Source organism: Hevea brasiliensis, chromosome 5 (assembly GCF_030052815.1).
Source record: "Hevea brasiliensis isolate MT/VB/25A 57/8 chromosome 5, ASM3005281v1, whole genome shotgun sequence".
In the NCBI taxonomy this organism is placed as follows: Eukaryota; Viridiplantae; Streptophyta; class Magnoliopsida; order Malpighiales; family Euphorbiaceae; genus Hevea; species Hevea brasiliensis.
Genome location: NC_079497.1, coordinates 104,396,176 through 104,419,334, shown reverse-complemented (window position 1 = coordinate 104,419,334; position 23,159 = coordinate 104,396,176). Strand labels below are relative to the sequence as shown.

At 30.2% G+C, this 23,159-nt stretch overlaps 1 protein-coding gene and 1 pseudogene across 1 annotated transcript; both read right to left on the bottom strand.

Annotated features, from left to right (window-relative positions):
• Window positions 1-4,485: 4,485 nt before the first annotated feature.
• LOC110659583 (leucine-rich repeat receptor-like tyrosine-protein kinase PXC3) lies at window positions 4,486-8,936 on the bottom strand. Its single transcript, XM_058147281.1, has 2 exons — window positions 5,726-8,936; window positions 4,486-5,260 (listed from the first exon to the last, which is right to left on the bottom strand). Exons 1-2 carry the CDS (start codon window positions 8,064-8,066, stop codon window positions 4,935-4,937), a joined length of 2,667 nt encoding a protein of 888 aa, XP_058003264.1. The 5' UTR covers window positions 8,067-8,936; the 3' UTR covers window positions 4,486-4,934.
• A 9,333-nt stretch (window positions 8,937-18,269) lies between these two features.
• Window positions 18,270-22,416, bottom strand: LOC110659584 (cytoplasmic tRNA 2-thiolation protein 2-like; annotated as a pseudogene).
• Window positions 22,417-23,159: the final 743 nt, after the last annotated feature.

Here is a 23,159-nt window from a genome sequence, read left to right as displayed (position 1 = left end):
GTTATGAATTTGTGTTAACAAGCAATTCATTACATGCTTACTCATTTTCACTGCCTAATTTCTTCATAGCTGCTGATTCAGTTTTGTCTCTTGTTCAAAGGGATCCATTGGAGAGTCAATTTTTTTTTCCTTATATTTTGTGCTGGAAATCCTTTAACTTAAATTATATGATCATGCTCTGGAGTCTGGAATCATTTTTTGCTTTCTTTCTCTGTTTTCACATCAATGGGAATGAATCTTCATTTTCTGAGCTGCATGCTGAAATGTTGCGCAGACAATATACTTTCTTTTCTCTTTGGTGCTTAAATTGTAACAGTACTTCTTGCTGTCTATAGGAAAGTCTTTGTGTCTCAGATACTGCACCCAGTTTCCATTTGGATTTTTTACTTCTACTGATTTGCCAGGGTTCATAATTCCATTGCGTGAAATCCATTCTAGCCCAGTTCTTGGATCAGTATAGTTACTTGTGCTTTCACAATCTATATTGATGAACTCTGTGGGTTGAAATAGATAATTAACATACATTATTAGAACTGTTAGTAACTATATCACAATTCTAATTAATAGCAGAATAACAGTATGATCCTCATCCTGGAAGACACAGATTGGCATTCTTATAATTTCTATAGTATCATTTTGTGGATGAGTTTGTTCTAGCAGCAATTATGGTGGGCCAAAGAACTAGCTCTAAGAATAGAGTAAATACTAAATGTGTGAAGAATGATAGAGAAAAGAACTGGTGGATAGAAAATTGGATTGTAAAGGGTAATGGAATACTGCAGACTTGTATTGTTTCAGCAATAGAAGAGAGCTAAAGTTCTTGAATGACACTCACTTCCTCTAATGCAATTTCAATTCAAATACGAACAATGGAATAAACAAAGAAATGGTTGAATTTTTTTTTTAAAATTAATTTTATTGAAGTTGAAAATTAATTTTTTTTAAATTCTATCTCTCCTAATCAATTTGGCTTTATGCCCGATCGTTTAATTATGGAAGTGATCTTACTCATTAGAAGGTTGATGAAGAAATATAGAAATGTGAAGAAAAATTTACACATGGTTTTTATCGATTTAGAGAAAGCTTGTGATAGTATTTCAAGAGATGTCTTATGGAGAGTGTTAGAACAAAAGATGGTATCTATCATGTAACTACTATTGTGCGCAGAGTGGGAGGGGATTCGAGATTTTACTATCTCGATTGGATTACACCAAGGTTCAGCTGTAAGTCCTTACCTTTTTACATTAGTTTTAAATGAATTGACGAAACGTATACAAGAGAGTATCCCTTGGTGCATGATATTTGCAGATGATATAGTTCTGATAGATGAGATGCGAGAATGAGTCAATAAAAAGCTAGAGTTTTGAAGAAGTACTAAAGAGTCAAAAGGTTTTAAGTTAAGTAGAACGAAAACAGAATACATGCATTGTAAGTTCAGTGAAGACTGAACTGGTGATAGGGAAGGAGTTAGTTTGGATGGAGTGATACTGCCTCAAAGTAATCACTTTAAATATCTCGGCTCAATCTTTCAAGTAGATGGGGGACGTGAGGAGGATGTTAGTCATAGTATTAAAGCCGGATGGTTGAAGTGGATAAGTGTCACGAGAGTTTTATGTGATCGCTAAATTCTCAATAAGTTGAAAGAAAAATTTTACTATATAACCATACAACCGGTCATGTTATATGGTAGTGAGTGTTGGGCACTTAAGGAGTTGTATGTAATTAAGATAAGAGTTGCAGAGATTAGAGTATTAAGGTGGATGAGTGGTCATACTATATTAGATAAAGTCTGTAATGAGAGTATTAGAGAAAAGATATGAGTGGTGCCAATTGAGGATAAGTTGAGAGAAGGGAGATTGAGATGGTTTGATCATGTGAAGCGTAAACATACGGAGTCTCCAGTTAGACAAGTAGAGCACATTAGGTTAGAGGATAGAAAGAAAAAAATGGATAGAACTAAATTGATTTGGAGGAAAATAGTACAACATGACCAAGAAGAATTACACATTTCTGATTATTTAATTCAAAATCATTTAGAATGGAAAAAGAGAATCCATATAGCCGATCCCAAATTCTTGGGATAAATGCTTAGTTGAGTTGAGTTGAATTGTTGAAAAAAATTGAATTTTTTTCATTTCAAATATAGTAGTGACAAAGAAAAAATCAATTAAATTGAATTCTTATAATAGTTTCTAAGCGGGGAAAAATTTATTTACAAATTGAATTCTATGATTGGAATCTATTTAGTGACAAATAAGTTCCTTTTTTTTTCACTTCTAAGAGGCTTACCATGCTATGCATTGAATTTTTTCACCTAGAATATTTAGAAGGAAAATGGTGAATGCATAATGAAATAAAAATATATTATTTTCTTTATTCTCTTTTTCCCTTCAAAATTAGCCCACCAAAGGTTCTTCAAGCACTCTAGCTATCTTAAATGTTATACATAGGGATGCTCGATTCGATGGAATCCTAACAAGACAAATTTGAATAATATATAATTAGATTAGAAATGGATTTAGATTTAAAAAATAATACGATAAATTCAGATTTTGTATGTTAGATATCTATTATTCGAATTTGATTATATAAATATTTAATTAATTATAAAATATATATTTTTTATAATAATATTTATATTTTTTTATATATTTTATTTTAGATAAAATAAATTTTAAATATTTTATAGAATTGTTAAAATTTTAAAATATAAGTTATTAATAAAAATAATTTTTATGTAAATTATTAATTACAATATATAAAATTAAATGGTTTCAGGCATTTTCGGATAACGCCGATCCCAAATTTTTGGGATAAAGGTTTAGTTGAGTTGAGTTGGATTCGGTCATTTTTATATAATAATAATTGGATTTGCAATATGTTTGAATAGTTAAAAATAAATTTTAATCAAGTTTGAGATGGTTCGAATTTTGATGATATTAATAGGGTCTAGGTTTAGGCCGAGTGATTTGTCATACTTAGTTATACATGTTAATATTTTTGTTTTATAATCATAATTAGAATTAGGGTTGTGTATGATTTTTAGGTGCTTCAAATTGAATTTGACAATTGAATCAAAATTTTAAAAATTTGATAATGTAAAAATTAAATTGAATTAAATTTGTGTTACCATTTTTATTTAATATTAAAATCGACAAAAAAAAAAAATTCAATCCAACTCAAATCGAATTGAGAAGTTAAAGTTCAAATTAATGAAAGGGCTGAAATCAAATTGAAAATTGACTAGAATTTATGTTACTTTTTGAAATAAATTATTTTAAAATATTAATTAAATTTTTACATAATTATATATTTTTTTTAAATGATATTTTTTTAAAATTAAAAAAAAAAAATTTTTCATTTCAAATAAGAAAATTAACTAAAAAAATTAATTAAATTAAATTTTTATAAAATTATAGTTTCTAAACAGAAGAGGAAATTTATTTCATTTGAAACAAATTTCATATTTAATATAGATTATGCTAAATAAATGAATTCATTTGCCAATTAATTCTATAATGAAAAGAATCATAGTTCTTTGTTTGAAAATTAGAAATTTACAAAAATTTAGTTCAACTAATTTTTTTTTTTTCATATTTAGTTTTAACTTTTAAAAGAAAGCCATAGTTATGTGAGAATTTAATTTAATTTAATTATTTTCTTGTATATTTATTCCAACAATCGTATGAAATCATATGATTTCATTGTCATTGACTTGAACAGTGAATAAATAGAGCTTAGTAACAAATGGGTCATCCTCTTTTTCACTTCTGAGAGCCATACCATGATGCTACAGCAATGAAATTTTTCAAATCCATGAAAACCCTGCAGCTGATTGAAGTAATGATCATCTGCTGAAAATTTCAGTATCTAGTTCACATTTCTTTCTGGATTTGTTACCCTTCAGTGATGATATTAGTACGGATAGCTTAAACTACTCAATCAAATGAAAAACACAAACAAAGAACTTAGAAGGTAAAAATCAATTCACATATGTTAGAGATATCCAAGTAACAAACATCTTAAATTATTCCTTTAACCAGAAAACAGCATAAAGTGCAAGTCAATACCTTAGAGGAGGATTCTGAAGCAAGAAATGAGTTGATAACTATCTCACTCTCTCATGATTTATTTTCCTCGTACGAGAAATAAAACATTAAGCTAAATCCACTTGATACGAATTCCCCAAGGACACAATGGCCATTGCAGTTAACTGTTAAGGATTAGCATGGTTGCTAACACAAGAACACAACAATGCTAGTGCAGCAGTTCTATATCACATATAAATCAGTTATCAACTATGTAAGTTGATTTATGCAGGAAATGACATGAAACTTGTAACAAGAATTCCAACAGCTAATGGCAAAATAATTTTTTGTTCCCCAAATTTTAATTCAGTTATCTTGCTTAGAGATAACAGAATTTTATCATTTTGCAATGCCACATAAATAATTCGAAGAATTACACATCCCAATGAATGAAGGGTAAAGTACAAAGATCTTAATTTAAGAGTTCACAAGATTTGAAGAGTATGAAGGAACTTCATTCAAAAAGAAGCTATAATTGATTGTTCACATATATTTCCAACATAAATTTCAAAATCAAAAACTTCAGTATTACAATTGCAGACCTAATATGCAACAGAGCCTCATGGAGAGATCTTTCTATTTGAGCAAGCTCTTTCATGAACCCACTACCTACTCTGTCTCCAACTTGAAAAGTTCATAATCTGCCATTGCTCATAAACATTTTAGCACATAGCAAGCCGACAGATTAAATCCTAAACCAACATTTACAGACTCCCCTCTTTAGCCTCCAGGTAATAATTTCCAAAATGAATTGAACATTTAGAAAAAGTTTCCTTAAGATGAGCGATTTACCAGAATCGTGATTGATAGGTTCAGTATGCAGATAACTCAAATGACAATGTTCTATCAAGTTTGCTTTATTTCTTGAAGCATTTCAACTACCTTCTTCATTTTTGGCCGCTTCGCAGGTGTGCTGTCTGTGCAGAGTAATGCCACCTTAAGAGTTGCCAGCATTTCTCTCCTCCAACCAAAGGAAACTGTGCTGAGTTTTGCATCAAGTATCTGTTCTGGAGTTTCTCCTCTTGCTGGAGCTCCATGAACCCACTTCACCAAATCTACCCCTTCACCAAAGTCCTCATCAACCGGCAGTCGAGTTGTTAGGATCTCGAGCAATACTACCCCATAGCTATAGACATTTCCTGGTGCTGTAACTTGCATTGTATATGCATATTCTGGATGGTGAACAAATACATAATAAGCATTAGAAAAAAACATTTTCATTTTAACTTTTAGCTTTTAGACCCATATACAGTGTATGTGAATTGATCCGGCTAACCAAATAGGAGAGTAGTAGCTTAAGATTTTGGCAACAAAAACTTCATAGGCTGATAGGAAACACTTCAAAATGTTGCAGCCTTTAGCTATAATTTATCTATTATAACCTGCCAAGTTATGTTCATCGTGATGTTCACTTTGAATTCTTACATGCAGGTTAGATAAATTGAAGCTGTATTTTTGGTAGACAAGATGACATTCAGGCAAAAACCAGGGGAAAATGAATAGACATTGATGAAACTACTAGGTCACAATATAATTAAAGGTTCAAACATACAGAATAAATAAATAAAACTCATGAAGCTACTACTTTGGGATTGGGAATGATCTAGCTCCAACCATATAGAATCAAAACAACATACCTGGGGGAATATAGCCAAAGGAGCCTGCAACTGCACTGATACTTGCAGTGCCTTTGGATGGATCTAAGAGCTTTGATATCTCAATCTCCCCAACCAAGGGCCTGAAGTCAGCATCTAAAAGGACATTCCCTGAAGATATGTCAAGGTGGATGATTGCCACATGATGAAGAAAAGCCAATCCTTCTGCTACTCCTATGGCAATGGATAGCCTAGTAGGCCAGTCAGGTTCATAATCAGATTGCTTGCTACACTCATGAACAAGCTGAGCTAATGTCCCATTGGATAAATAATGATGCAGCAGAAGAGCAACATCTTCATAAATTACGTATCCAATAGGTCGCACTAAATTATCATGACAGAGCTTGCTCAGCCTTTCGAGCTCTCTAATCATCTTATTCTGATGATGAATTATGGTCCTGTCCATCGATTTCAGTCTCCTCACTGATAATATCATCCCAGAAGGCATGACTGCTTTGTAAACTGTGCTGAAAGTTCCATTGGTTAGCTTATTCGAATCCTTGAGAGTTGCTTTAACAACAGCATCCAAATCTATTGCTTGTCTGAGATTTTCAACAAAGACATGGCCTGCTAATATTGTTGGCCGGTCATTGGCTACATCATCAGCAACCCCTGCAGTTTTGGCATCTTTTTCTTGTCTCTCCCTCATCATAAACAGCAGGACAACTACAGTTACTGAGACAAATACAGCTAAACCAGAACCAATAACGGCTAGTATGATTCTGTAAGAAACCTTGTGATGGTAATTCGCATGACCAGAGGCATAAGCATTTCCACATGAGAAGCTCAATGGTTCTCCACAGAGCCCTTTGTTCTCCAAAAAACTTGAATTTGGACTCTTTTGGAATGGTGCAAAAGTGGGTATTGGGCCACTAAGCAGATTATTTGAGAAATTAACCTCTATCAAGCTCAACATGCCTTTGAATGATTGAGGAATAGTACCAGAAAGCTGATTACTGGAGACATCCAAAGAAACCAACTTGTCAAGTTTTCCTAATTCAGGGGGCAGTGGTCCATGGAGATGATTATAGCTCAAATTTAAGGCTATTTGTAAGTTCCGGATGCGACCAATCTCTGGAGGGATACTTCCAGTCAAATAGTTACTGCCCATTTGTAATTCCAGCAGTTTCAGGCAGTTTCCAATCTCATGGGGTATCTCACCTTTTATTGAATTCTGACTCAAAAGCAAGTATTGCAATCTTGACATGTTGCAAATTTCATTGGGTATAGTGCCATTTAATCTATTATTGCTAAGATCCAGCTTGTTAAGACTCTTGCAGCCAAGAATCGGTTTTGGAATATCTCCAAACAAATTGTTACCTGAAAGAATCAATTCCTGCAAATTTACAAGCTGTCCAAGCTCAGGGGGAATAACTCCACTAAATACATTTGAGGCCAGATTTAGAAGGGTGAGATTAGAGCACTGAGCAAACTCTGAGATAATATCACCAGATAAATTATTATCATCTGCTTCAAAATATGTGAGGCTACTAACGTTCCCAATTGCCTTAGGAATAACTCCTTCAAGATCATTGTTCCCAATTCGGATATTAGAAAGGCCTTGGCAGTTTCCAACTAATTCAGGAAGTCCTCCACTCAGTCTATTCTGGGTAAGAACTAAAACCTCCAACTTTCCCATAACAAAAATGTTACTAGGTATTGGCCCTTTAAGCTGGTTTGAATGAAGGTTCAACAACTTCAACTCAGAAACCGAACCTAGATTATCAGGAATTTCACCACCCAATTCATTCTCATAGGCAGTGAAAACTCTTAGGCTTGTCAAATTACCCACCCAAGATGGAATAGAACCATTGAAGTTATTACTAGAAATTTGAAATTCCTCTAACCTTTCTAGACCCTGAAGCTCATCAGGTATCTCTCCTACAAGCAAGTTATTGGAAAGGTTCAGTGATTTAAGGCTTCTAAGACTACCCAACTCCCTGGGAATCAAACCTTCAAACTTATTCGAAGACAAATCAAGAAACTCAAGCTGAGACAAATTGCCAAAGCCCGAAGGAATTGGACCATGAAAGTTATTGCCAGAAAGATCAAGCTGCTTCAAAGCTTTGAGCTCAGAGATCAAAGTCACATTACCTCGAAGGTCTAGCCTTGGAAGAGCAAGTCTTTCGACCAATAGATGATTCAAGTTGCACGTAATGCCACGCCAGTTGCAGAAATTTGTGCCGTTGTCACCCCACCCAGGAACTTCAATCTCTTCATTAATGACTAACACTGTAGCTTTATCATTGAACTGAGAAGTCACTAGCTGGGACTTCGATAGAAAACCAACTAGCAAAACATAAGACAAGCATAAAAATGCCATTATTGGGAACTATTTCTTGCTGGACTAAGAGTGCCTCAATACAAGAACTCAAATTTTCTTCACAAAGCAGCTGAGGAACATTAATATGTATAAGAATCCCACTTCTCCACAATGATACAATTTTTCTGTAGATCAAAGAATCACAGCTTAAAATACCCGTACTTCAGTGAAGAATCAGAACTTAGAGCGATAGGCAACTGAGAATGTTTCAGTTTCACCAAGCAAAAGCCCAGAAATGCAAACCCCAAATCACTGTTCAACATTTAAAGAAAACCCATTTGAGATTTAGCAGAATCGAAAGCAATGCAAAAAAGGCAAATCCCTCAAATTTAGGAGCAGAAGGAAATGAGGGAATCAAAGAAATGTGATCAAAAAACCAAAGACCCACGTCAAAGGAAGAGAATAGAGACCAAAACAAGAACAAGAAAACATAAAGAAGCATAACAAGAAGCCTGCATTATAGAACATAAGCTGTAAAAGCATCCATTCAAATTTATCACACACAGCCAAAACAAAACAAGAAGAAAAAGATTCCAGAGACAGAGCTTATGCGAGTGAAAGAAAGTGCAGGTTAAAGAAGCAAGAGAAGAGAGTACAGGGCGCTGAGTGTTTCTAAGTACAGGTGGTTTTAGACACACAGAGAGAGAGAGAGAGAGAGAAAGAATATAGAGAGATAAACTGTTCTCTCTCACTGTTCTCTCTCACGTAAGGCTTTTTCTTTTTTTTTTCACGAGAAAAGAGCAGTAATGCTGTGATGAGTGAATGAAGGCTGCAAAAATCTCTCCTCCACTGGAGACTGAAACCTATTGCCTAGTTTATTTCTCAACGTATTTTCAAGGGGCAGCCCCACCTCTTTTTGGACGGTGCTGATAATGTCTGTGCTTTGCTTGTAGTGTGTTTCTCTTTAACTTTATTACATCAATGGTTCCAAGTTCCATTTTACTTGGAATTATATAAAAATATATATATTTTTTATTTTATATAAAATATATTTTATATAATATATTTTCATTTTAAATATAAAATTTACATTATTTAATCAATTTGAGTGTAATGGTTGGACAAGGAAACAAATTTGTCCATTGAGAGCCTAAACCTAGGAATAGGATTCCTCTCCATTAGGGTGAGCACCCTGCCTATTTTGAATCAAAATTTAAACTTGTTTAGAATGTAAAATTTTATAATAAGTTAATTTAATTAATTTTTTATTAATTTTTATGTTTAAAATTAAAAAAAATATATATTTTTTTTATTAAAAAAATTTATATTTTTTTTAATTAAAAAAATTTATATTTTTTTTAATTAAAAAAATTTTTGTTTAAAAAAAATAAAATTTATATATTGTGGTGTGAGAATTTTTTAAATTATTTCTTTCCAAATGATTTATTTTAAATAAACCCTTAAAGGAGATTGGCATACGCCACTCCATTTTGATTTTGATTTTAATTTTATTTCTATTCAATTTTAATTCGATCAAATTCAATGATTAAATTTTTTAAAAAATTATTTTGTTTAAAAAATTTCTAGTTTTGGTCTAAAATCAAACCATACAATCTGATTAAAGATTGATTTTGATCAATATGATTCTAACTGGTTTCAACCTGATTTTAATTTTGGATTAGAACATTTTAATTTTAATTTATTCTAATTCCAAACAACAACATATTAGGGTTTACCCTCCATTAATATAGGGTTTTTTTTTAAGACTATTAATACGAGGCATTATTGAGTAATTTTTATAGTTTATCTTTGAATTTTACTCTGTGCTTCATTTTCATCCTTTAACTTTAATTTGTTATTAAAAATTTATAAACTTTAATTTTGTTTAGCAAAAATTTCTCTAATGAAGTTTTTCAAAATAAAAAAAAATAAAATTACATTTTTACCCTCTTTCTTCTCGTACTCAAAAAATATCATCTATTTCAACTATCATTTAAACTTATAGTAAAAATATCAATACTATCACAATAATATATTTCTTGTAAAAAATGAGAATTTATCCATCGCTGAAAAGTGCTGAAGATGTATTTGTATACGTTATATTATAGTTTAAAGGGATTTTTTAATTCAAAAACTTGCTAGGTTAAAAGAATTTTTTTTTAAATAAAATTAAATTTTAAGAATTCTTTAATAATAAATTAAAGTCAAGAAAATAAAAGTAAAATATGAGATAAAATTAAGAAATCAACTATAAAAGTCACCTGGCATTATAAGCTACACATGACATGTATCATTTTCAATGGACATCTCAACCCTTAAATTTTTCCTTTTTTTTAATACCATAAGATAATTATTTTTTTCATATAATTGCAATTAAAATTTGAGTTCAAAAATTATAATTTTAAACACAACTTTAATATTATTAAATTACAATCTCATTAATTTTCTAACTTTGTAAAATAAGTAAATAAATACAAATTCTAGAAGGATCTAAATCAGTCACCTTCACTTGTATATCATCTTCCCACTATGTTACAATTCCAGTTGTTTAGTTAAATCATTTGATGTTCAATAGAACTTACAATTTTATTTACCTAAAACTTTAATAATAAAAAAAAAATTTGCTATTTTTTTAATCTATTAATTTTAGTTTATTTTTATGATATTTATAATAATTTTAGTTTTTTCTTTATTACATATATAAGGAAGGAGGGAGTTGAATTTCGGTCTTTTATATCCAACATATATGCAGTTACCACTGAACTATGTCCATTGCCTAATTCTGGCTAATTTAATAAACCTACATAGCTCTTTCAATTGGGTTTTTTTTGTTCATAATATTGTTTAGATTAATCTTTGGGTCAGAGTAGCTAAACCCATGTCCGAGTTTCCATAAATCGAATTCAGGTAACAGTTCAAGCATGAGGCTAGCCTACTCAAGTACATTTTACATACTATTTAATTAATTCATTGTTTCATTAGCATTATTTTAAAATTTAATTACTAACTTGAGCATAAGAGTGACTATCGAATAGCCACTAGAGCTCACATATTCTTTAGTTTTGGGCAAGTCAAAGACTCGATATCCATCATCTGGTGACTCATAGAACCACAACGATATCATTAATTATTGACCAAAAGTTATTATCAACATAGATAATTGACAAATTTGAAAAAGAATTTACTAAAATTATATATTTATATATATATATATATATATATTTGAATTTTTCTATCATTAAAAGAGATAAATTGATTAATCAAAATGCAATAAAAGATAACTAATCAAACCATAATGATCCTAATAATAAAATTTTCATGAGGTTGGAATTTCCACAAATACTTAATTTCATGGCAAAAACAAACTCAAGTTGCTTTCTACTTAGTCCTCTTGAAAAAGGATTAAAATCTCCAAGGTGACTCAAGATTCTATGCACATTTTGGGAAAGGCAATCTCTTAGATGGAGAAAACATGAAAAATCTAACCATACTTCATCTTCTCTAAGTCATTAGGCTCATTACAGTTTTAGGAAACACAATGAAAGGATGACAGCACTACATCAAAAGAAAACGAGACAACCCACTAGAATTCAAACAAGTGGCAACTCGCTAAAGGGCCATGATCTTGATGTGGCAGGACGCTTTGCATCTCCTATCACTGCCTTGTCACTTTATAAAATGCTGATTCTTTTTTTATTTTAAATTTCTCATTGGGAAAGTACACTTTGTCCTCTAATTTGTTCCCTTAGTGTCATCATTCTTCCCATTAATTAATGGCTACATTGATTTGTAATTGTGAAGATAATTAATAACATTTATGGTCTCAGCTTATGGTTATGATGGTAACAGCAACATAAAACTTTGGTCAAATTAACTAATTAGGTATAATTTAATTAATTTCTTCACATTATTTAAAATATTAGAAAAAGTACATAATAATATAGTAAAAAAATTTTTTTTTATATAACCTATATTTAATAATGGACTTATGGTATATTTGACTTTTTTCTATAATAATAATAATAATAATTGGCAAAAGTTCCTTAATTGATGATGGCATTTTAACCTAACACTGATAAAATAAATTAATGTGGTACATTAATTAATTTAAAAAAAATTAAAGTATTAAAATGAAATGTTAAGAAAAAAAAAAAAGAAAAATTTAGTAGCTATACCCTTCTTTAAATGAGAAATTTAAATAGTTTAAGATATTAAATTGTTATATAAAAATATAATAAATTAATGATAAAATAAATGAAAAGAAAAAATATATAAATATTATGAAAAAAGTTATTAAAGAGTATTTTTCTTAACTTATAAATTGATTAAACTAGCTTATAAACTTTAAAAATAAATTTACTTATTTATTTATAATATTTTTGAGCTTAAAAATTAAGTTTATGAGTTATAAAAAAAAGCAAAGGAGATTAACTTTTTATTTTGATATTTATAAGTTAGTTTAATAAAATATTTTATAATATTATCTCATTTAGTTTTTAAAATATCATAAAATCTCATTTAATATATTTTTAATTATTTTAATATAAATGTATTTATAAATTATTTATTACCAAACACATCAACTGTTTATCAGTTATTTATCAGTCATTTATAAGTATTTTAATCAATCACATAATTACTTAAAATTTTAAATTATTATAAGGACTAACTAAGTTTTATAAGTTAAATTAAATATGCTCTAAAAAAATTATAAATTTTGAATATTAAATTTTATATATATATATAAATTAAAATTTAATTGTTATTGCATACCTCAAAAGAAGTGGGCAGTCGCTAAAAATTGAAGTTCAAGGGCTTCTTCAATTTTGAGGATAATTTTTTATGTATATAATTTTAAATAAATGATTAATATATCTTAATTTGACTTTGGGACATCTATTTTTTTTAAAATAAAGTTTAGGAAAGTGAATGCTTTGTTTTTTTAAATAAATCATTAGGTTGATTATTTCCTTTAATTTTTGTTAAAGAATTTTAATAATTGGCTACATTATTAATGAAAATTATTTAATTAAATATAAATGAAAATTAAGTAGTTTTTTTAATTAAACATAAATGAAAATTAACTAAATTACTTTATTGATTTTTAAATTAATTTATTTATATAAGAAATTTATGAATCATATATAATTATATATATATAAATTGTTTAATTTCATTCATCGGTGATTATTAAATTTAAACTAAGGTCAAAATCAGGCCAAATAATTTAAAAATCAAATCTAAAATAAATAAAAAAATCAAAACTCAAAAATCGATTAGTTCGAACCGAACTGAAATAGAGCAGTTCGATTTGATTTGTTTTTTATTCATTTCGATTTGATTCGATTCGATTCTTTAAATATGATAATTCGGTTAATTCAGTTTTGATAATTTAATTCGATTCGATTCGATTTTTTAAATATGATAATTTGATTAATTCAATTTTAATAATTTAATTTGATTCGATTTGAACTTAATAATTAACACATAATATATTAGCAAATAGTGATGCAATAGGTGATACAGAATGTTATTCATAATCTGCATTTAGGATTTTAAATTATCATCCTCCTAATAACCTTAATTAACTAAATGAATTAAGTAATCTCATCTCATCTCATCTCATCTCACCTACCCATTTATTTATTTATTTATTTATTTTCAAAATATCAAATCAATTCTGAGACTTCTAACCAAACACATCAATAATTGATCAAAATATTGGTTTCAAATGTGACTTTCTTTTGGTACTTAGTGAATTATTGAACAACTCATGTCTCTTTGAAGTACTGCCATCTCATTCCCATGCATCCTACAAAAACAAATTAAAATTATTTTTTAAAAAAAATATAAATAAATAAAACCCAAAATAAATTATTTCATTTGGTGTGGGGGACCCTAATTAAATGGGTTAGGGTTTTGCATCTCCTAGACAAAGTAGGGACAGAAGCTATGCTGAGTTGCTGACCACCATCACCACCTAAACTATATAAATATTAATGTAAAGCAAAGATTTAAAAAAAAAAAAAATGTTACAATGTTCACATTCCCTCTAAAAAATTAAATTAAAATCTTATTTCTAAATAGACTTTTAGCTAAAAGGAGCTTAGACAACATCATATATACCTTGCCACCTTTTGCTCATGACTTTGGTAATGCATAGAACAATGAGAATATCTATGAAAATTAAAGGAAATTAGACTAATTATTAGTATGCTACTTTACACTAACTTTCTAAATAATCACATTTAATTTTAAATTTTATAATTTTTATAAATATAGAGAGAAACCATAGGCAGAAATTTTGCAGGAATTAGGTATTATTATTATTATTATTATTATTTACACTATGTTATGTATTGCCATGGTGATATCACTTTTACCTCAATTCAAGGGTGATCTAATCATTTTCTATCACACTAGCCATTTCCAATTCACTCATTCTTAATCTTTTCTTGTGTGCTTATGGCAACAATTTAGTGGGTCTCTAAAATTTTTCTACTTTGGCCTTAAATCTCTCAAGAATTGTTTAAATCTTTAATCTATAATTTTCATTAAAATGTTCAAAATTAAATTTTGTTAAATTCATTTTAAAGAAATATAAAAAAAAAATCAATTAAAGTTAACTTGATTTGATTTTTCTTTATTCCGTCTCCATATCTTTTATTTAGATAATTGATTTCGACTAAAATTCAAAATCGAAATTTTATAGGTTTGGAGACGACTTCAACATCATTAATTTAAAGTTCATTAGTGATTTAAAATTCTTTTAAATAATAAAAAAATATCTCTCTCATTATATAATTTGCCAATTTTATTTTCCATGATAGCCTCATTAGTGGCATATGAACATTGACTGCATACAAGGAATAAAAAGGAAGGGCTTCATGAGAATGCATGCTTGTAAAGCAAACCTCCAACTATTATATTATACCCTAAAATTATAAAGAAGGCCTAAGATGCTAGAATGAAAAATTGTCTTTGTTCTGTCTTTTTCTGCAGTCAAATATTGCGGTTTTATATAGTTTTCTTTCCCCTTCTCTTTTCTAAAATTTTCTTTTGAGAAAGAAAAAAAAAACTTTGGATACTTCTGCATTTTGTAATGCCATGATGGTTTTTGACCTAACGAAAAGAAAAGATCAATTTTTTTTTTTTTTTTACTTTTTATTCTTTTAAATACACTTGAATAATTATAAGATAGAAAAATGAGTGTTTTAATTAAACGGTTACATTCCCTTTATTCGTATAAGTTCTGAGTCAATTATTCGATGATCAGAGAAGGCTTCAAGGCTTTTAATGTCCCTTGACCGATATGTAACAAGAGTAGCTTTGTCGATAGTTGATGGATTTGAGACTAGAATCCCTAAATCCATCTCTCAAAATCAATTCTTTTCTCAAGGTTACATATCCATTTTACCGACTTCTCTTATCTACATTATTTCATTGACTAGAGGTCGCTCACCTTGAAAATCTAAGGTGATTTTGAGTACGACCGGATGTGAGAGGCACTCAATCGTGGGCAAGAATAAGAGTGTTAGTAGGAAATGATGCATAACGCCCCAAATCTTATGGCTTGATAAAATGAGAATTCACTGCATTAATGACACATTCCATTGCTAATCAATAGTAATAGTTTGATGGATCGAATAAAAATTTATCACTTATAATATAAATATTATTATTATTATTATTATTATTATTATTATTATTATTATTATTATTATTATCATTAAAACTGTGTTGGTGAAATAATTTAGATGACTTTATCAATGAAACGAAACCCATTAATCATAGTTCTAACTTACACTAAATAGTGCTATATTTTGTAATTCATAAGAGAGACATAGTTTTCATATTTGATTCAGTCTAAAAATTAATAAAGGAAGAGAATCAAGAGTTTAAGGTTCAATCGAAGTTGAACAAAGAACTCCAATTGAATTGGATTACAGTATAAAATCTTATATAATGTTATCAATCTAATACAAATCACTATATTTAATATAAATGTCAATAAATCATGTTTTATTAAAAAAATAAATATCCATATAAACTATGTTCAAAATAAGTCCCTACAACATAATAATAGTTTAAGAATTAAAGAAAAAAAATGGAGCATTTGAGCTACTTTTTTGAAAGAAATGGTTTAACAAAACAACCTCATTTTGATTAAATTGGCTTGATGGAAAAACAATAATGAAGATTCGCTTGACTCGTTAAATTCGTAACGGGTCAAATGGATTGACTGGTACCTGATGAATCCGATGAATTTTTCTCTATTTTGATAATATGCAGATTTTGAGGGTAAATTAAATCATTTAATGAACCGGTTTATGGTTATTACAGTTCAATCGACTGAGTCAATTCAGTTTCACAACTAATACAAGAGATTAAATAATTAATGAATATAAGAATTCAAATATGGGGCCTCTATTTTTTTTAATATGTTATCCTAATTATATAAATATAGGTCCTACATGATGAACACAAGCTTTCAATTTTTGATAGAAGGGTCCTTGAAGAATCAAAATTCTTTCATAAACATATGCATTTCTGATCACAACAACAAAATCTTCTACTTGTACTAAGAGCAACCAAACATAGATCTAATCCTCACATCTCATGAGCTTTCACCTTTTTCACTTTCTATAGACATGACTCCACTCCTCACCTTCTTCCAATGGCATGTGCATGGGTGATGGTGTGGGGGAGCCACTTTTGGCTATTGTCATCCTTATGACCATAAAAATAAAAATAAAAGCGAATGGGATTTCACTATAGAATCTGTGTTGATTGAGATTGGGCTCTCCCTTTACTAGACATGCATCATTACCCTTGTATCATGGTTTGTCTCTCCTCCTTTGGGCATCAAGGGTCCCCCTCTCTCCCTCTCTTTCACAATACCTTTCTTATCAATAATTTTTTAATTCAATTTTACTAAGATCACTATGATTTCAATTTTAATTTATGTAATTTAATTCAATTTATTTACTTTAATATAAAAAAATATTAAGATTGATAAAATTTCTAAGCTTGACCAAACTTATTATCTTCTTATTTTAATCCAAATTAAAATAGAATATATTATTTTTATTGACCTAATTGAAACGCTTGTTAGTTCCATTTATTTCAAAAAATATTTTTTGAAAATTTTTTTATATTTTTTAATATTTGTGGTATTCAGAATAATGGGTCAATGAAAATATTTTCCTTTACTAAATCATTTATAAGGAAAATGATTTTCTTTTTTTAAAAGAGGAAGTCATTTTTATTTTTTAGATTTTGATTATCTTATTAAGATATGAAAACACTTATACATATATATCATAAACACATACCATTAATTTAATATTACAATCAAATAATAAAAAATACTTTTATAAAAAATATTTTTATAAAAAATATATATTTTTTATAAAATATTTTCAATGAAAAATATTTCCTATATAAGTTATTTTCTGCGAATATCTGTATATATAAATTTCAAAACAAAGCAAGTTGTTGTGGCCCATGGGCTAGGCTGGACCATGATTTGAAGTTTTGTGGGTCAGCCAGTCGAGCAATGCTCATGGGTTATGCTTGAAGTTGGATTTTCTAATGCATTTGAGAGGCAAACCCAGAATTTCATATGAAGGATGGAAATGTTGGCAATTTTGTTTTATTATTTCATCTTTTGTTTTGATAATCTAGCTGAAGCTTATATTTGGTCAAGAATTTAGGGGGAAAAAAAATTTATATATTATAATAATAGCTTAAAATTCTTACAACTTATGAAACACGTAAAAAAATTAAGAGAAAATTGTATTAAAATAATTTAAAAAGAGAGATTGTAATGCATAATTCATACCAATAAATAATAGTAAAATAAAGAAACAAGGACTTATCCGATCAATTTTGCACCTTAATGGGCTGGGCTTCAAGAACTGGGCCTAAAACCCAACCTCCTCTCTTATAACCCCAATTAATCTCCCTTTAATCTCCAGCCAATTCTCCGTCGCACCCAACCAGGCAACCCACCGGAATCAGATTCCACATTCACCTACCCAACAATTGAATCATGTCTTGCTCACTGATGCCGTAGAGGTCTCTTCACAAATAGCCTAGTCCTTTGTTTCTGCAGCATATGTTCCATAGGTGGAACAAAAATGGAACAAAACTTGTTACATCTTTTTTTGTTTTTTTAATAAATCTGATATGATTCAGAAAAGAAAGAATGAGAAATCCAAGAAAATGAGAGAGAATCAGAAAAAAAGGGGAGAAGTCATAGAAGAAGAATGAGAGAGAAATCTTATTCCATAGCATCAAAATTCCAGAATGATTACAATCTCAAGAATTACAGCTAATACAGCTCTTTAACGTGGCTTGACCATCTCTCTCTCTCTCTCTCTCTGTCAATTCCCGCCAAGTGCAATATACTGCAACAGCAAGGTCTTCTCCCAAGAACGGGAACTTGTAGCCAAAGCCAAATGACATCGTATCAAAATCAAACTTGAAAAATACGCAAAGCTTGTTATACAACTACTTGCAATAAATATTAGACATGTATGAAAATTCAAAATTGCAAGGGCTCTATGAGGTTATTTGTAAGCAATTTGAAGTTGAAAATTCCAGGTAGCCAGAGTTGATTTCTCAGAACCGTCTGCAGGACCCTATACCCAATAATGATTGATGTCATGTAAAAAATGAAAATGGTGATTTCAGGCATGTGGAATTCAAGTTTCATCTTAACTGCCTGAAAGTAGGCAATCTTGTATTTGCTGCATGCAAGCAGAAAATCCTGTTTAGAAGCGTCAAGTTCTGAAGAGGCATAAAAAAAATTATTTGCCTGGAGCAGAAAATTAACTAAAATCAAGCACAAACATTTTTTTCTTGCATGTGGACCTCCAGATTCCAGAGTTGCAGCATGCCAAAGCTGTCTCTCAGCCTTGGACTGATGTGTCCAACATAGAAGCTTCTTAGTATCCAATAAAGCAGTAATTTCTTACCTTAGCAAACTAAAATTGTCACAGCTGCCATTCTTTACCCGGGCAACCAAATGTTGGGGTAAGGACAAATAGAAATGTTAGATTGATGAGGGGTCCTTGGGGAGTATCTGAAAACAGCAACTTGAACAACAGGCGGCACCAAACCTTGAAACTTTGGGAACTTTCAGGACTGCTCAAACTCAACAAATCAGAATTGTTGAGAGGGCTATTGCAAATAGGACAGAATGACTCCGATGACATAGATTCCATGGGCTTGATATTGTATCTTTTCTGATGCCTTTGAGTAGCTAAAGGAACATCACAATCATTGATTTCAGGAATCCTATTGAAATGGAATGGAGTAAGCTTTCCAGCTGTTCTTACAATCGTGCACTCTCGAGAAGGATTTTCTTCCTGCAACCCAAAAGTTTTAACAGTGATCTGCTAACCAATGTTCTCTTAAAAGGAAAAGTATCACTGCACTTCATACTAAAAGCCCACAAAAGAGACTTTTCAAGAAAGAGTATTCAATTTCAAGTTATTCAACCAACCATAGATTCATTTATCTTTTTGAAAGAAGAATAATCTTCAAGTAGCTAAAAGCAACCTCAACACCAAAACCTTTTATTTTGTATTTATCAAAGAAGCAGGTACCGGGCAGTATCAGCTTTAACAAAACAAATGATACTAGTGCCCTTCAAGTAAAGCGCTTATTGTCTAATTAAGCTCTACCGGTCACTAGAATTTAGCCCTCTCCAATGGCCATAAGACACTGTGTAAGAAACATTCAAATTATGAGAAGAATAAAACTTTGTACCTGCAAAAGGGTCACAAATGAAGATACCAAAACTGTTGATTCCAGAGGGAGGACTATTAATTAATTGCAAAGTCTTTAGACTGCCCTGCCAAGATGAGAACAGAGCCTTCACTTAGCAGCAGACTAGATTTATTCAAATATGTTATATCTATACAGAAAACTATACCACAAGAGAATTTCATATGATGATAACTGGAAAGGAATGAGACACAAACCCATCAATGCAGCATAGCAACTTCAGTTCTTGTGCAGTACAGTCATGCAGTGGAAGCACTACTGGGATCTCCCATCTGGCATCAACATACTGTATATCAGCTGATAAAGAATATCCTTGGCCCTGTTAAAAGACAAAAAAAATAAAGACAGTTAAAGATACCTCATTTGACATAAAAACTTATCTTAATGGTTGTCATCACTCACTTGTCATCAATAATCTACAATGTAAATAACAAAAAATTCATGAAAACCTAAGCTGAATGAGAAGTTAATAAACCAGGCATATTCATGGTTTTCGAGACAATCAGTCTTGCAATGCAGGACGTTTCACAACTTTTATATGTTACCTTATTTCTATTCAAATTACTTAAAGTGCAGCTGGAATGCGTTTGTTGAAATAAATTTATTTCCATTTGACTTTTTTCTTCAAAGTTTTATATTGAGGGCTACATTTACAAATGACTGCAAAGCAGTGAAAACATGAATTCAGAGGAATTAAATTCTTCAACTGCAACAGAAGTTTTTACTTGGTCATCATGAAACCAAGTTGCAAAAATTATGTCCCTATTACTTCTATTACCAAACCCTTCCATAGGTCTCCTGCAACATTTGTTTTGTCAGGGTGATGAAATCACACAAAGGCAGCTTGAGAAGAGGACTTATTTGAAATTGTCTCTGGAACATCTCTATCTCACCCCCAAAGTTAAACATGTAAGAATTATAAAATCATGCATAACCCAATAATGCACCAACCTAGTGACTGTCAAGTGTCAATTAAAATGCTTTCTTTAAAGAGGCTAAAGCACTGCTTTTTATCCATCTTTTCACCTTCAACTTATGATTTAGTTTCAGGTTTCTAAACCAACATTGACAGTTCATAATTTTATAATGTTCCACAAATTAGAATATTCTTGTTTTACCATCCAACATTACTCTATTTTGTAATGTAAATGGAAAAGAGCGCTCTATTCTCCTGTGACTTCAAAATAACTAGGTCAAGAATGCCCATCTCAATAGCAAATATATGAAACTTTTATCTGTGAGTGCATCTCTCAGTTATATACCACAAACAAGAAATAGAAATTGCTTACATAGTTCACTGTAACTCCAAGGGAAACATATGATATATAATTCAAAAAAAGAGACTTCAACTTGAAGCCTTTGAAAAACAAACCTTCACTGTTGCTGCAAGGACATGGCAAGCCATCCTTGATGAGCATGATCCTAAAATGAGCCTGTTGTATCCATTTTCAGAAGCAACCTACAAAATGAACGCAAGAAAGAGGGAAAAAAAAGGTCCTCCATGAGTGGATTCTTATTCTCATCATTCTATTATTGCAATTGAAATATGAACCTCTTGGAAAACCTTTTGCAAGGCCACCACTCGCAGATGCAGCAGGAATGTCTTCTTTCCCTGTTGCATCTTTCACAACACTTAGTAACTTCATCAATCTGTCTTTTCCATCAATTGAATCCGAAGCATATATATTTTCTATTGGAAAAACATGTAACTGCTTCGTAGGTGAGGCTAGCTTTGAGACGACCAATTTCATCTCTCTAATTGCATCATCCACTTTCTCAGAAGCAACTGGATAGACAGCACTTTCATCAATGAATGCCACTCCAACACCAAACACCGGTAATGATCTGTCCTTAATCTCATCATAATTCTTCTGTGCTCTATGCTGCATTTCATGTACAAACTGTAGGGCCACCCTGAAACACCACTACAACTGCTCAGAAAATGAAGTTGAAGACTCCAAACAAGGCACCATGAAAGGAACATCCCATGGCGAATTTCCAAATAAAATAGCATTTAACACTTTTTCATTAAAGGAAATCAATCTTTGAATGTGTTATTGAGAATATTATCCTAAAGTTGCTTCAAATTATCTAAAAAAAAAAAAATGCAAATTCCGGAACAATCCATGCTAAATTTTATTTCCAAGAGGCCAAAGGATGCAGAGAACCAAACAAAACCCTTAAGAGCAAAACACAATCACCAGCTATAAGTAAAATCAAATACAGAGACACATAAAGCATAGAAGAGAAACCTGGAGGCAGGGCCCCCAGAGAAAGCAACAAGGACATTATCAGAAGGGGTTATCATGGAATGAGAAGTAACAGCAAGTCTGAACTTCCCATAAAGAATGTTCCGAAAGCATTCGGCACAGAAGCGGGCATCATCACCGCCACCAGCAGCAGAGGCACTAGAAATGGGCGGCTTGGCCTTGCACTTAATGCAGAGATTCTGCTGTCCATTACTATTAGTATTACCCGAATTCCGATCGGTTGGTGGTGGCATGTCTTCTTATTGCTCGTCGTCGTTTTTGTAGCAATTAGACTGGCAGTTTGACGAATTGCACGCCATGGCTGTTTGGAACAGCAAATAAGCGTTAAGTTGGGTGAGCCGCCGAGTCTTCCTATTTATGTAAATAGGTGGGAGAATTATGAAAATTACTGATTAAACCTTAAATTTTTAAATTTTACCAATTTTACCACAACATCAATGATATCGTTATCTCATTACATTAGATGTCATGTCACACATCATGATAGGATATAGTTGGTAAGAGTTAAAAAATAAAAAGAATTAATTGATAATTTTTTAATATAAGGTATAATTTTAAAAAATTTATAAGTATAAGATTTGTTTTTATAATTTTTTCAATTTATTTTAATCTATGCAAAATTTCAAATTAGTTTTAAAATTGGGAGTTAATTAATAATTTAATTTGAATTAATTTGATTAACTTGAAAATATTTCAACACAAAAATATGATAAAATAATGATAAAAGAAATATGAATAGAAAATAAAATATCTAAAATGATATCAAAGTAAGTAATATAAAAAAATTTATAATATTTGGACATTGATATGAAAGTGATTTTCGAATATGATTGAATAGCGAAAAATAATTTATATGATTAATTTTAATTAGTTTTAAAGATTTAATTGTAATTATTATTGGATATGTTTTAATTAATTATATATAACTTTTATTAGTAAATATTTAAGAAAAATTTATTTTTAGTCTTTTGATTATGTTAGGGATGGTAACATATAAAGTACATGTGAAAATTTATTTACATTAAATATATTTATAATTAATTTATTTTTTATAAATTTAATAATATTTAGAATAGATTACCAAAAA

Excerpts from the sequence above, each read along its gene's own strand:
- LOC110659583 (XM_058147281.1), bottom strand. The coding sequence starts at position 8,066 with ATGGCATTTTTATGCTTGTCTTATGTTTTGCTAGTTGGTTTTCTATCG. Across the intron at positions 5,261-5,725 it reads CTTTGGCTATATTCCCCCAG|AATATGCATATACAATGCAA; the intron begins GTATGTTGTTTT and ends TTCACCATCCAG.